Source organism: Pecten maximus, chromosome 3, assembly GCF_902652985.1.
Source record: "Pecten maximus chromosome 3, xPecMax1.1, whole genome shotgun sequence".
Taxonomy (NCBI): domain Eukaryota; kingdom Metazoa; phylum Mollusca; class Bivalvia; order Pectinida; family Pectinidae; genus Pecten; species Pecten maximus.
Window position 1 is genome coordinate 15,351,931 of NC_047017.1, and position 16,434 is coordinate 15,368,364.

At 34.3% G+C, this 16,434-nt stretch overlaps 1 protein-coding gene across 1 annotated transcript; it reads right to left on the reverse strand.

The window, feature by feature from the left end:
• Positions 1-9,799, reverse strand: LOC117323330. Its single transcript, XM_033878477.1, is given in 5 exon segments — positions 1-3,675; positions 4,175-4,342; positions 5,215-6,325; positions 6,327-7,412; positions 9,574-9,799. Coding segments are annotated over 4 exon segments (3,186 nt in total). The 5' UTR covers positions 7,359-7,412; positions 9,574-9,799; the 3' UTR covers positions 1-2,800.
• Between the last annotated feature and the right edge of the window lie 6,635 nt (positions 9,800-16,434).

Below are 16,434 nucleotides of genomic sequence, written 5' to 3' on the forward strand. Positions count from 1 at the left end.
ATCTTTTTCCAGGAATATTAATTAAAGATCGTAGCACTAGTTGAAACATATCAAAAGTTTCAAACCTCACTGATCTGCCAATATATTCTTCATTCTATATACCTATAAACAAAATGTTCAGATTGTATCGCTACATAAAGGAATGAAAACATTTATTTTTTCCACACAGATTTCACACAGAAACTTCTCTGTACATGGTATTATAAAGCAAACCCACTTGGCCTTTTGTGCATTGTGTATGCTAACTGTGTTCTTTTTAGGTCGAACAAGGTAATTAAGTTCTTTATATTTTGCACAGTTCTTTTCCAATAAATGTATCACCATGCTCCAAGAAAGACAAAAAACACATTGAGTAAAAGTCTTCAAATATTTCATACAAGTATTGAAACCTCTAGACTTGTTGCAAATCAGACATGATTTACCTGCTATTTTATATGTATAGACCCTCAATATTTTTCGAAAGGGTTTCACATCAAACTTGGAATAACAATTAGTCAATACTGAAAAAATCAATATACAATGTATTCTTGTACAATGGTATTTGCTATCTTTGCAAAAAAAAAAAAAAAAAAATATATATAGATGATCTATTATTAGAGATTAACATACTGGAAGACATTTACCTGTCATGTTTGAAAAACTTGCTTCAACAAAGTATAAGGTATTCATGATAAAACATTATGCTTCAACACATTCTAGGTGGTGATGGAAATGTGATATTCTTTTAGCTAACATGAATCCGACCAATGTAAATACAAATGTACCGTATAATGCTGATGACATCAACTAGTCATAATTTATTCGAGGCCCCTGGACACTTAATCTGAATTTCTTCTGTCCCTGACACCAAACTTGAGACAATGTAACAGATGGACGCCTGGTGTCAGGGCCAGAGGAAACTCGGACAATCTGGACACTAAACAAATCAGGAAAACTGTTTTTTGCTGAATGATAGAATATGTTAACAGACAGTTTAAGCAGATACTTAAGTATATGTGATGTTAAAGAGATGATATGCTCAGTCCAGAAACAGGAGGATGAGGACCTGGCCATGGGTCATCAAATTAAAGGGATGGGGCAGCTGTTTGGTTTAATATATGATATCTCGCAATTCAACATTGTCGTCAATAAACAATTACTGATAATTCAACACTTGTTGACAAGTATAAAACATGCAAATTTCCGTCCATAGAATACAATTGGAAAACAATACAACAGTCAAATCTGACATTTTCTTGTTTGCTACATATATCTTATCCAATTAAATTAAATCTAAATTTCTCTCCATACATGACCCAGTTGTTTGAAAGGTGATTAGCATAATCACTTGATTAACAAGAATCTCATTTCTCCTTTACTTCAAAAACCGAGTGTGTATTCCTTAAAATAGGCAGGTAGGGAGAGACTGACAAGTGTTATAGTCTCATAATTGTGTCATAATTTTAAAATTGTTAAACTGTGATTAGCCTAATCACCTTTTGAACAACTGGGCCCTGGTATGCTAAACTTAATAAAACAGAGTATCTCTACAGAGTGTATTCATACAGGATTCACTAAGCAACAAGACATTCAAGTCACATTTAATTAAATACACCATATATTTTTCAATGAAAATATAAAACAAATAGTTGTAGAGTATTCCAGCAATTTTTTTTTTTTTTTTTCAAAGTCTACAAAAATAAAAACCTGAATGTTTATACATGTAAGCTGTAACTCATTTAGAGGTGTTGAAAATTAGTTTACAACTGTTTATGAATGCCAGGTGTTGATCAGGTGTTTCCCGCTTGCTTGGCTGACAGATATTGACATTAAATAAAGTGATTTTGTATTTACCCAAATAGTATGGGAAAATAAACTGTGACCCATTTCAGTGACTGGTTAATATCAATATAGAGTAAAGATGGACGGAGGAAGAAACTTATAAATATAAATAACTTACACATCAGAGACATTACCAATATTCATTGTATATCCCACTGTGTTTATTAACATTTATGCTCAAAGATATTCCTTAATCAAACTATCATTTATTCCATGTATGGCAGTATGTATATCCGAACACCCACGGACACGCTTGACCATGGGATAATACTTTGATCCACAGGAACTTTGCACAAATTCCCAACCCACAATCCATATAACAGATTAAAAATATATATCATGAACCATGGGTTGGGAATTCGTGCCAAGTCCCTGTGCTTGGATCTAGAGATCTCGCATTGGGTATTTTGATTTCCAGTCAAGACATCTATATCAAGTATGCTCATGAAAAGTTGTTGAAACATCCAAGTTTTAATTCACATGTTTAAAAAAAAAAGGCTTAAGACTGTATAAGGACCAAGAAAATGCTGACATGATAGAGATAAATTAGGGTATGAACACTGTGAATGACATCACATTGCCCTGCCTGACTTTATCGTGATGAATATACTATCACTTTTTTTTTTTTAAACATTTACCATCTATAGCAAATGTAGACAAAACATAAATACTCAAACCATCAAGATGAAATGTTGAAGAAAAATCTCAGTTGAACCCGACAGGTTTTTCTTTGATTTTTGGTCATTCAAGTGTGAATCATATACATATACTTTAAAGCTGGAAAAGACTATGCTAATGAGCTTGAATACATTTCCTTAACAGTCCAGCATGCCAATAGTAGGGTCATCACCACACAGAGACCACTAGTGATGTCAAGGTTGGAACTTGCATGGTTAACCCTTTGAACCCTAAGAAACTTATTGGACTCTACCATACATTCCTTACTTGAAGTCCAATCTGGTCAGTAGGGGTGAAAGGGTTAAAATAGGGCCATGAAAGCACTGAGACCACCATAATCCTGTCCAGCCTGGGCCTGCAGTGACTGTCCAGAAGTGGGAGAGGCCAGGCCCTGTTGACTGACTGACGACTGGGATACTTGTAGATGGACCTGAGGCTGTATGTAGGATTGATGGTCACTCTCCTGCAGCAGTAGCCGCTGGTCAGCTTCGGACATGATCACTCGCTGGTCAGTCTCCGAAAGGAGAGACCGCTGATCAGATTCGGTCATGATGACTCGGTGATCAGCATCTTGTACTGAAAGTCTGTGTGTGTGAATGATAGGTGGTCCTTGGTTGACGCTGATGTTCCCGCCTTCAGCAACACTTACAATACTGAGTCGGTCCTCCATGGTGACCTCGTCCTGGTCCAGTGTAGAGGACAAGGTGACAGGTAGAGACATGGAAGCAATGTTCATTTCATTGGTTGGTAAAAGGCCAGGAATAGCCTGAACATTACCTTGGAGGTCGTGTATATAAGTGGTTGGGAGTGGCATGGTATAGGCATGATCAAACTCTTGTCGTCCTGCGGATTTTGTTGCTAAGGATAAAGTCTCTTTTGTTTTCCTTTTCTTGTACTGCGATTTAGCTGTGGCATTTTCTCCGTGATGTTTTTTAAAATGGGATTTGAGTTTGTCGCACCGATGGGTACTGTAGCTACAAAAATCACACTTTAAATCTGCCTCTTTTGAGTGGATTTTTTCATGTCGATTTAGGTGACTCTTTTCTTTGAAACTCTTGAAACAGACTTTACAAACATTAGTCCGTATATTTTCATGTTTCCTATAATGATTTTTGAGTTGACTCTTCTTTGGTGTGGTGTATTTACAGTCTGGGAATGAACAATGGAATACATCACCTGTAACAGAAAATCACAAGTATCTCAGTATGGTTTATTTCATTTCCACACAAGTATGTCTCATCTGTCCTGCTTATTCAGTATACATGTATATACAATGTAGTTCAAAGGAAACTCCAAAATTCATCTAATGTTTTTGGAGTTTTTCCCAAAACAACCAAACAAACCTCCACGTTAATAGACAGCATGGGAGTATACTCTGAAGATGTGTTGCTATAAAAGGAATTTTGTGAAATCAATGATTCTCAAAAATTCACCAAAGTATGACATTTTCATCCAAGACACCTAGAAGATCCTTGATATTTAATTTAAAGCTTACTCTTTTAAAATTGATGATTCTGCAAAAATGAAAACAGCTTATTGTTGATTGGTGGGCACGACCTTACCCTATTTGTATCCAAACTACAGATCAAAAAACTATTTCAAAATTTCCTTACATATACCATTCACACATGCATTGTTGATTGTGTGAAACTACAAAGAAGTCCCTTCTTATTACCTGTGTGAATTCGCTTGTGGGAGATGAGATGAGACTGGAACTTGGTTGAGAATCCACACAAGTCGCAGAGATACGGGCGTTCATTGCTGTGAGTCACAAGGTGAGTGTCTCGTGTGTTCCGTGTTCGAAACTTCAAGTGGCACACATCACACTCAAATGGACGATTTTCTATTGAAGACAAGCATGAATTATTAAAGTAAACACTAATACAGTGAAACCTGTCTTTACCGACCACTGATTTAAACAACACCCTGTAGTATCAGACCATATCCACCGGAACAGCGACATACTCTACTGTTATTGCAGACACTCCCTTTACTAACACAATGCCACTTCCATTATAATTATAGACACACTGTTGAATCCGACATACTGATTCATTCCCATTATGGCATATACAGTGTCAGTAAGTCAGGTTTCACTATTAAGACTTGTTCTAGGCTTAAGGATTATGAGCAAATAATATTTTATTTTATTGTATTATATAATTAGAACTATGTACAATTATAGCTTCTTGAACTGAAATATAAATAAATTATTTCATGTAATTATATAAACATAAATTATACAAATGTTGTTATCCAAGACCAGTTGTATAATTTATAGATTTGTATACAAACACTATAAATGAACACCTGTCTAGGATGACAAATTTTTAATAGACCTTTGGCTTGAGTGATTATAATAGGCAGGTTTCACAGTTTACCAGGGCCATGATCGATGCAATGCACCAGTACATCAAAATGATAAAAATTGATCAACTGTCTATGATGACCCCTTTTTGTTGGTCCCTTTAGAGGCTGTTATAGACAAGATTGACAATTATCTACGATCACAATTGCACCAATCATAATTATAAACAACAACCTGTCTAATGTCTATACTGACCAAATTATATTAAACCCTTGATCATGAGTTATAGACAGGATTATTGACAGAAGTTAACCAGAACCATTGTACAATACACCCATCGAAACTATGCCATCGTTGTAAAGTCATATATACAGGTTTCAAAGATACGAAAGAAATTCAAACAATACCTGAATGAGTTTTCAGATGAGAGAAAAGGTTATTTCTGGATTTAAGCTTCATGTTGCAGACCTGACATTGGTAAGGCCGGTCCTCAGTATGGCTACGCTGATGTGTGATGACCCGTTGCAGCTTATCAGAAGAATAATCACATTCTTCTTGTTTACAGTGATATGGTGGTCCTTCATAGTGCTTTCTCATATGTACTAAGTACTCTCTATTCACACTACTGTGGAAGTCACATTCTTTACATTCAAAGTACAGATTTTTGAAATGGATTTTAAGTCTGTGATCCTTCATGACTGCCAACGATGTACATGTGAAACCACAAATACCGCATGATCTGGTCAATTTTTCTTTAGGCATATTTCCAAAATTGGATTTTCTTTTTTTATGAATTTGAAACTTCTTTGAAGTAGCATTATATGTCTTTGTTTGCATTTCATCATCGAATGAATCATCTTTATTTCCTTCAGAATCGTTCTCCTCCATTTCCATATTATTTTCAAAATCATCTTCATCTGTTTGATCAAAGCTATTTTCTTCTTCATTCTCATCCTCATTGATTTCTTCTTCATTTTCCTCTCCCAGCTCTGGGACACTTTTCTTTGATCTACCACTTCTGGTTTGGACACCGGATAGTTCAGTGGGTTTTTTTGGTGACTTTTGTGTTGTTGTTTGCTGCTTGCTTTTAGGAGGAACTGGTAGAATAAGTTTAATTTTCTTTGGCATTCCTTTCCGTTTGTGCATTTTCATGGTGCCTGATTGTACATCTATGTAAGTACAAGGTATTTGTTGTGGAGGTGATTCGGAACTCGGCTCATTGCAATCTTCAGCTTCTTCTCGGTCACTGCCCTCAACACTTTCATCAGAATTTACATCAACATTTCGTGTGATGCTCATTCTTCTAGGTGCTGGCATGGCTGCTTCTACATCTGGCCCAGTCACTTCTGTATTGACTGCTGCATCCTGTTTCGTATTCGAGTTCAAAATGGATGACACACTTACAGTGACAGGACAGAAAGTTTCCATTTCTGGTGTGACGATACCGATCTGTACAATGTTGTTCAAAATGTGTGAGTATGTCTGTCGCAGAGCTGGAAAAAGTTCAACATAGGGACCCTAGTGAAATCTGAGAACTGTATAAAGTCTGTAGCAAAAGATACAGACTAGATTCATGCGTCGTGAAGAAATTCTCCGTCCTGCTGATTTCCAACAGAAAATCACTAGCCACTGTCGACCAGTCTATGTGTTTTAACAGCATCACAAGGTACCGTTCACGGTCCTGAACATCAAATCCTACCCAACTGATGATCAAGAATAATTTTACCTCTGGTTTGATTTGCTCCATGCGGCCTGTCGACAGGAAGGCATGAATACGTCCAACTGGGAGAGACAAAAACTCGTTTTGCTTTACAGCATCTGATAAGTTCATCTGCAGAAATCCAGCAATGTAGTCTTCTAAGGATGTGAGACTGTACTTTTGACAAAGGAAGTAAGTGCTGATGAAATTGCCGAGGTGAAGGTTGGATCTAAGGTATTCCTCACAATCTCCTCTCAGTGGATCAATCTGAAAACTCACAGCCAGATGCAGCAATTGCAGAAAATTTGTTTCCCTTGGTGCTATGCATCCTGAATAGAGAAAATCAAGTAAGTCTGAAAAGACTTCATAGTTATCATAGTTAACGATCATGAGATCTGGAGATGTGTAGCCGTCTCCAAACAAATGACAGTCAAAGTAAGGGCTCCAAGCAGCTAGGACATTCTTGTGAACCCTGAATTGTCTCCCTTTTACATCTATGACTATGTCACAGTATTTTCCAGAATCCCTCAGCAGCTTCATCTTCTCTAGAATCTGAGGTTTCTGCCTCACAGGTGGTGCTGCGGAGCTGACGGTGGAGTCCTGGGGTGCTGCCTGAAGAGGTGGTAGTTGCCCTGGCTGCTGGGAAGGAATAGACAAAGTCGTGTGTACTACAAGTGAGGTTCCCTGTTGTCCCTGTGGTGGGTTTGCTGTAGGAATAGGTGCATGTGTAAGAAGTGGGGCAAGGTTGACAGACTGAGTGGGGGCAGCCATCCTGACCATAGTATTCAGGCCTCCAGTATACAAGGTCAGTCCCTCCGTAGAGAACCGCGGGTCCTGGAGGTGGTATGCCATCACTAATGTGGATACCAAACAGTCTGGTCACAGATCTGTCAACTCTATGACATCCTGAAAATACAAAACAATTTAAATTCTATTTTATCTGGATATCTACAAATTTATTATGAACACAGTTATCAAATAAGACAGTTCAAAGTACAGTCCCCAATCTGATGTGAAATTAAATATGCCAAAAATGCATGCACTGATGATAAATTCATAATAACTAAATTGACCATTCCCAAAGTATGACGTGTTACTGTAGTTCCAGTGATAAGTAAAGTGTATGAGATAGAGCCCCAGACAATTTTTTTTCTTTGGTGTTTGCTAAAGGTCAAAATGTAGGTCAGAGTAACCTACTTTTGATTACTGATATGCCACCTCACTACTGTAAACTCCAGGTATGAAGTTCCAGTGACAAATTAAATTATGAAGGAAATGCAGCCCCTACAAACCTTTTACTGGTCAAAGGTCAAATGTTGGTCAGAAAGACCTATATACATATGCTACAGGACGAATGATGACGAATGGATGGACGCAACACAAAACTATAAACTATTACTAATTATAAATACTGTATTTGACCTAATAAGGGCGCAGGTAATTGACAGTGGGGGCGCCCTTATCAAGATTAGTTATTCTGAAGTTTTATGAAACAGACTATACCTTATAGCAGAATACCCAAGGCTGTGGAAACGGTAAAATATTCAGTCATAAAAATATTCCAGATGAAGATATCTATTCATTATCATATATTAAGCTTAAACATCACTTGAATATTCCTGTAAACTTGTAAACCATGCCAGCTGATCTTCAGACCAGAGAACGTATGTTCCACCATTTATGTTCAAATGGAACTCTTTTGTGTTCTATTTACAGACACAGGTGATTTCCCAGATCATATCAGACATCGTTTTCTAGACCTAATAATTGATTTACAATGTTTTTTTACTAGCTTTCTGTTCTGAACAAAAGTTATTTATAAACAAGAATGAAGTCTTTTACTTCATCTTCAAATAAAGATGGTAAGTTATTATTTGTAAGTGTGTTTAGTTTTGCGTGCTCTTTGCACTGACATGTCATCATTTGGAAGACAAAATGTGGCAAAAACTTGTGTTCCAGTTACTTAATTTGCTTGAGAAAATTGAACACATAAAGTAGCAAAACATTTCACATGAATTAATATTACTTTTGAACACCATCTCGATACTCAGTCAATCATTTATTTCCTTGAAAAAAGGTAGGGGTGCCCTTATTAGGGTAGGCGTCCTTATTAGGGCAAATATTGTGATAACTTTACCATGGGAATTATTATAATGCCATCAGTTTAATGACCTTTGGCAAAAAGCCCTTATTAGGGTAGGCGACCTTATTAGGGCAAATACTGTAATAACTTTACCATGGGAATTATTATAATGCCATCAGTTTAATGACCTTTGGCAAAAATATTGATTTTATATATCAATAGGCCTAGATAATAATATCGCGTGATCTACTATGTATAAAGTCACTGAATGATCAAACATGCAAATCCCTCGGCTATTTTGGCATATCTTTACCACACAAGCTAATGGGAAATTCACCTAATGTGAAGCTGCATGTACACGTCTATATATGACTATGGTAACAAGTGATTAAACTACAAGAGAATCTCCATTTCTATACTCGGATGTTGAATTTGGATATGGGACTAACATTCACTTATGTAAATAATTAAATTTAACATTGTGGTAATCATTGTTAAAGTAATTCAGTTGGAAAAGACTCATGCAAATAAAATGTACATTGATTACTAGTAATACCAGAGACATATGTCATATGTCTCTGGTAATACTAATAGATTAGAAGAAGAATAGTAATTTAATATTATTTTTATCTATTTATTAGCTTAGCTACAGGCAAATTTATATAAAATAGCTATATCATGAGACATAAAAAAAGTGGAATTTGCAAAATTGATGTCATATTTTTCTCTTACTAGCCTAAATTATGCCAATTATCTACGTGCCTGTCAAAAGTCTATTATGTCTATATAGTGTCGATGAAAGAAATCAAAATTAATCTGAGTTACCTCCCTTAGATTAACTGTATACAAAGGCTAGTGTACGCCTTTTATTTTATGTTCCAACATGGAAGTGCATGATTTTTACAAATTTTCAACCAAACACATAATTAAAAATAAACTGCGATACAATAACCAAGTTTCAAACGCGTGGTGATAATACAAAACCCAAGAAGTGTGACTAGCAAATGGTGCTGAGGGACCAACACGGCAGAAAGGAAGGGGTCGGCTCTGAACCATATGTGAAAAGTAACACTAATCACATTTATTTTGCGTTAAAAAGTAAATTTTCGATATGTATGTACCTATTCGTATAGTCTTTTTAATTCTTCTGTGTTTCATGTATAATACTACGCGTGTATGCACCAAGAAAATGAATGTGTAGGGGAACGTCACCGCGTCAAACTTTTGCAAAAATACTTACATTTGAAATTATCCCCAATCGTCACCGGAAGTAGTAGTCTCGGGGAAAATGGAGGCGTTGCATCATTGTAACCAAAAATGGATTTATTGGGCTTTCGTTGTGTTTTCGTTATAAATTGGTAAGCTTATTTGTGCGAGTGAATAAAATAGCTACTCGAATGCTCAAGTCCGATGATGACAATAATATGTTCAAATACTAAGAGGTTTAATGGTCCTGCTAGCTGCTATCCATATTTCGCTATCTTTATCAAAAACCAACATATATTAGATCTACCGCATGTTTTATATTGTCAGTTTTAATTCTAGTTCTTTATCTTAAGCAGAGACCTATATACTAGTATATAGGTCTCTGTCTTAAGTGAAAAAAACTGAATGCGAATAATTTATATTCTATAGGTCTCTGATGTTATGTCTCATTGCCATTATGTTTTATTTTCTCCAAGGTAAAAAAAATCTATTATGTTTTATTCCACTTCTGATTTATTTCCATTATGTTTTATTTCACTTATGATTTATACCTTCAGTGTAAGCCTTTCGCTTATACATACTAATAACTATGAACAGTTTTTTTTCCTAAAATAATGAAATATTGGAATTGATTAGACATCATGTTTAAGAAACGCCTTCATTTTTAATTTTCAAAAGTAAATTAAATAAAATAACCGATTTTGACAAAGAAGATGTTGTTAAAACCATTAAACACTGCAATCCAATGCTATGACAACTAAGAAACAGTGTGAGTAAAAACACGTTCAGTATCACTTATCATAATGGAAATAAAACATAAGTGAAAGTAAATCATATGGGAAATAGTATTGATTTTACTAACAACAAATGAAGTAGAGAAAAGGTCTCGAATTGGTCAGTAGATGGACTAGTCCATATCTGATTCATGAAAGTGGGTGTCCGATTTACTCAAAAGCAGCATTTGCATTATGTTCACTTAAGTGAAAAAGATTTTCCCTTAAGATGAATAAAATTTATTTCACTTAAGTGAAATAAATCTGAAGCATATTTTACCTAAAGAGGAAATGGGATTAAATGTTAAAACGGCTTGCCGTAATTTATAGCCCCGAGAACTATAGCCAGCGGTCGAAAAATTGCTGCTTTGTACCTTGTAAACAGATTTTAAGCCTAACTGTGCATTCATGGCTGTATGTTGTGATGCCAGATTATAGGTATTGTGTAGTTGCTGTGTTGATAACAATTACAATATTCGGTATCAACTGGAATTCTTTTAATTTAAGAAAAAAATAAGTTTTAATGTCTTTTTTTAGCAACAACGGTGAAATACCAGCTATACCTCCCACTAGGCGGCATCGTTGGGCCGATATTCAGTGCAATCTGTGTATGTTGGTGTTATCTGGACTATTGACAGTATCAATTAATTTTGTCCAGGCAGGGCTACAACAGCTAGCTCCCTAAGGTCTAGTTTACACTGAAAGGGAAACACATACGTGAGGACAAGTCCTGAATGTGTTTGTGGACAAATAACTCTGTCTTGGTACATACAAATGCATTGCTTTATATCATTAAATGATAAGATTTAATTGAAGAATTAATGAAAATAAAATACACAAAGTTATATATAGCAAATTTATATAATGTATGTGACATAAAGTTATATATAGCAAATTTGTAATATATGTGACATAAAGTTTTAAATAGCAAATTTATTGTCACATATAATCAGTATCACACATTACTTTATTTAATTCCATCCTACAAATATTCCATATAATTTGCATCAGAATAATTGTATCACACTTAGAGCATAACATAGTATTATTTGTATACAATATTTGTATTATAATACGTGTTTACAACAAGTTGTGAGTGAAGTATAACAGGAGATATATATCTTTAATTATTATTTAACTCCTAGTATTGTTGTCAAGGGAAATATCAGTTAAATGTGCAAATTAATTAAGAACGTTTCAATGGTATACTATATATATACAATTTAGATGTAAAACTATTTAAAAACACTACTATTTTTCATTACACATGAAGAGCTTGCTCTCAAAGCATGTGAAAGCGCTTGTGATTTTCTGGTTTGTGTTTTTTTTTAGAAATATCTTCAAAAAAATATAAACGGCATAGTTTAAATGTTGGTGTTTATGATATAAAACTGCTGGTGAAATAAATGAACGAACTAATTATTTAACATTTTGGTGATAATACCATGCGCGTAGCCAAGTTATTTTGTACGTGTATGCAGAGAAATGAAATGAGGGGTGAATGAGTTAAGTGTTTGTACAATTTAAGTCCGTCATTTAACGATGTCCGAATAGTTATGTTGTCCTGTTTTCTTGAAACGACGAGCCTTGTACTGCATTTAGAATGATAATTTGTGTTGACTTTACCTTATTTTGCACGCTTGGAACACGTTTACATAATGTCCGAATATGTGTTCAATAACCATACGTACATAACCATAGTCCATTGGGCAAAGCAATACCTTTCCTGTGGGAAGGGCTGTAAAAGAAAGAAATCAAGACCAAAAACCTGAGATCAACCTTGTATTTTTTAAGTGGCGTTACCGTAACACGACGTTTTGGGATGATCATTGCGACAATGGGTGATGTTTTCATGACGATATGTGTAGGTAAAATACATTTATATATAAAAATACAGTTGTAGTTATAAAAGTTCGATTCCAGTAAAGTCGAATTGAATTGAATATAAATGAAACTTTCAACTGTACCGGTGGTCATAACATAGCACGACATGTGTTCTATAGTTAAGTTAAAAGTTGGAATTATCACGATCATCATTATACTCAGAGAGCGGTTGATTGACGAGGATTATTGTCCTTGTTCCGGTCATCAAGTTTCAAGTTTTTTATTTACCAAATGTCATATAACATATAGGTATATATCAATACATAATACAAGAATCATAATAATAGAATGTCCCAAGATGGCGGAGGATAATTCCTTATACATGTACAAAATTGATATTAATACTCATTACCATTAATATCATTAAAATAATGAAGTACAATATAGCACTATAGACGATACCGCATAGGTTCATAAATTCATTAGATTGTTTCTTAGATCTGTTGCATGCACCAAATATTTACCCAAATTACGTAATGTTTTAATATTTTTATATGAAAATAATTCTATTAGCTTGAATACACTAGGATGTTTGTAATAGTACTTCTTTAAAAATTTAATTCTTAATTCTACATACGCAGGACATAATAAAATAAAATGCATTTCGTCTTCAATATCATTGTTGTTACACAAGGTGCAAATTCGCTCACCTCTCGGAACTGCATTATAGCGTCCGGACTCAATATGAAGAGAGTGTGCCTGCATACGATATTTACTTAAAATCTGTTTAGTTTTAGAATTAAGAGATTTCGTCAGGTAATATTGAAGTTCAAAGTCATTCGCAAGATATTTATAAATTTGACACTTAGAAGAATTATTAAAGGAACTATATAAATCTTGTATAAATATGTCATGCAAGCGTTGCGTATACAAATCTAAAAAGTGTTTTTCATTGTTAACATTTTGAGCAATCCAAACGTAATTAAAGCCATGTCTACATAAATCATCTTTTATCTCATAGACCCAGTTTAATTTACAATTAGGCTTTTTAATATTGAGCTCTAGCAGTGCCACATAGCATGACTTCAATATACAATTATAGCCGAGCCAAGGACACTCTCTCGGATAGGGGTCAGAGTTCAGATGCTTACCTACAAGGGAACTGTGTTAATCCCACTATTTAGCAGCCTTGATATATGAGGCAAAACATTCGTGACAGCGTTGGTGTGCAAACCTAATGATTTAAAAATACATTAATTTACTAATTTCATTGAAGATCAGACAAAGGGTACATATATAATATCAAAATCTGTACATTTCAAAATTAGATTTCTCAATAACATTCTTAGCATATGCATAGTAACGTTCACCTAACGTTTGAAAGCAAACAATTTCCTTAAAAGTATTGATTTATTTCTGCATCTTACCAGCTGTCATGTAGTGAAGAAAATTCCAATAGTGAATTTTGTACTCTGTGCGCATATATAACTCCGGACCTGTTCTTTTGGTTAATGTTTTATAATTCATTTTAAGATTAATAGTAACAAATATGTAAATCAGACTTCACCCTGGTTTCCGGTTGTAAGTAGTCCTTTATAGGAATGACACCAAAGGGAGGATGGTGGGCTAGATCAGACCCCAGAAAAAATCTAAATGTTGCTATGCCCAAATTTTAAATTATCAAACTTTAAAAAAAAAAAAAAATATTTAAATGAGCAATTTAAATATGTAAATGAGATAGTATCTCTAATTTTTACTATTTGCTCATTCACTACATGTACGTTTAACAACAGATGATATAGGCGCTTATTTTAATTTTCTGAATTGAGAGAGTATCAGTTTTTTTTCTACAAGTTTCATGCAATTTGTGCCGAAATACACACACACACATACAAAATAAATATTTGAAAAAAAAGTTTTTCTCGTTGTGTATAATTGTTATAATGGAATGAGTTAAATTATGATACTATGTTGTATTGTGTTTCGGCATATTATCTTGATAACATATCTTATATAAGATGATAAATACATTTTAAGGGATAGGAGATCTAAAAATGCTATATAGTTTACATTCAGCACGTATCTGAATATAGCCGATAGATTGTCTGACATGTGTAAAAGAGCTTTCAGATACCCCCTTTTCTCGTGGAATCAATTGAAATCTACTTTTACCTGAAATGGTTTTACATGTACGTCTAACTGCAAAAAAAGCAAATACGTGTACTTGAGACAAATTTAAAAATATAATCTGTTTAGTATAAAAAAAGATAATCTGCATTGTATAATATAAATATGTATTGTAAAAGGGAATGGTAGGAGAGATAAACAGGAGAAAATTAAGAGAATTTAGAAAATAATTAGCTCTATTTTGAAGGTACAATACCAAATTGACTGATTGATCAAGACAAGAGAGGTGGAGGACGCCAAACCGGAATCACGTTAATAAGTTAATAACCCCACACGCTTTCCTCCCCTCTCCGCACCCCCTCACTACCTGTATTAAATAATGTAGTCCACTTTGTCAGTACCGTCATTTTGCCAATATGTTACAACTTATGGAGACAGATTAATATAAGTACACTGTACTTGTTTCTGAATCCGATCATTTTCATTTATGTTGCTGTACTACATGTTGTATCGAATCACAAATAAAATACAATTTAAACTAAGTTAATAATCATTAAAAAGAATATTATACGGCTATGCCGAAAAATTATTTCAACGTTGGAATACAACTGTATTTGATACATATATCAATAGCATTTTAAGTACATATTATTTTTGTAATAAATTGCTTGGTGTACGTAAAAGTACAAGTAACGATGTGGTTTATCTTGTAGTAGGTAGGTATCCATTAAGAGTGCTACGAAAAATTAGAATTATGAAATATTGGATTAAACTGAGAAACTACCGAAATTATATTTCACAGTCTTGCTATGACGACATGTTAGAAAATAATGATAGATGGATGTTGAATATCAAGGAAGAATTATATAGAATAGGTTTCGGACATAAATGGGAATCACAAAAGGTTGACATTAATGATCTTCAAGTGACAAAGGAAAGAAGTTTTGAAAGAGTGTGTAGAAAAAAAATATTGTCCTCTAAAGAAATTTTATATCAACATGTTTACAACAGTTATACTTTACAGAATTATCTGAAAAAGTCCATATCAGTTGAATTTTTGAGAGAAATAACTAAAATTCGACTATCGTCACACACTCTAAATATTGAAAATTGAAATTATTTAGAAAGTCTTGGCGTCAATTCTATTGTTACACGAGTTGAAAATGATAAATCTTATAAAACTCTTATCCTCATCCTTTCCTTACATCTCCAATGAATGAAAACACCCACTTAATAGTTAAGTAGGAACTCCATTCAATGCAAAAGTAGATTGTAGATGATACGGTGTACTAACAATGTAATAAAGTGTACTAATACTGCATCACAGTGTTAGTACACTGTATCACCTTACATTTGCATCACGTCAAGCATAGGAAAGGCCAATTGGGGCTTAGGGGACCTTTGATTACACAGCGGTACATATTCGCACCTGTGCTTGAAAATAAAAGTGCAGTTGTTCCTGCAAAAACCTACACATTTATACCAAAGGAAATCGATTTTCCTATCTGTACATATATTTTCGATATATTTTTATATCGCTGCAGCCGTTTCATGTTCAACAAATTTGTTTAAATACGTTTCAGAGTATTCTAAACATTCACATATTAATTTTATTTCAAGAAATAAAAGTGAAGTACTGGGATGAATTGAATTTTACTTCATTCCCTGACAAAAATGTAGGAGGTAACTCTTGTTTTGTCCCCTCAGGTAGACTAAGTACAGTTCACCCCTCCCCACTACTAATCCCTACCCAAGTCAGTACCTCTATATACTAATCCCGATAATTATCTCCGCCGGACACTCCAACCGCCCCGGTAAACGGTGACGAACTACAGTCAGCACTCGATGTATGTAGTATTGATTATTTCTATTCTTTTTACATTTTATTTGAATTTTCACGTTAACTGCAAAACAA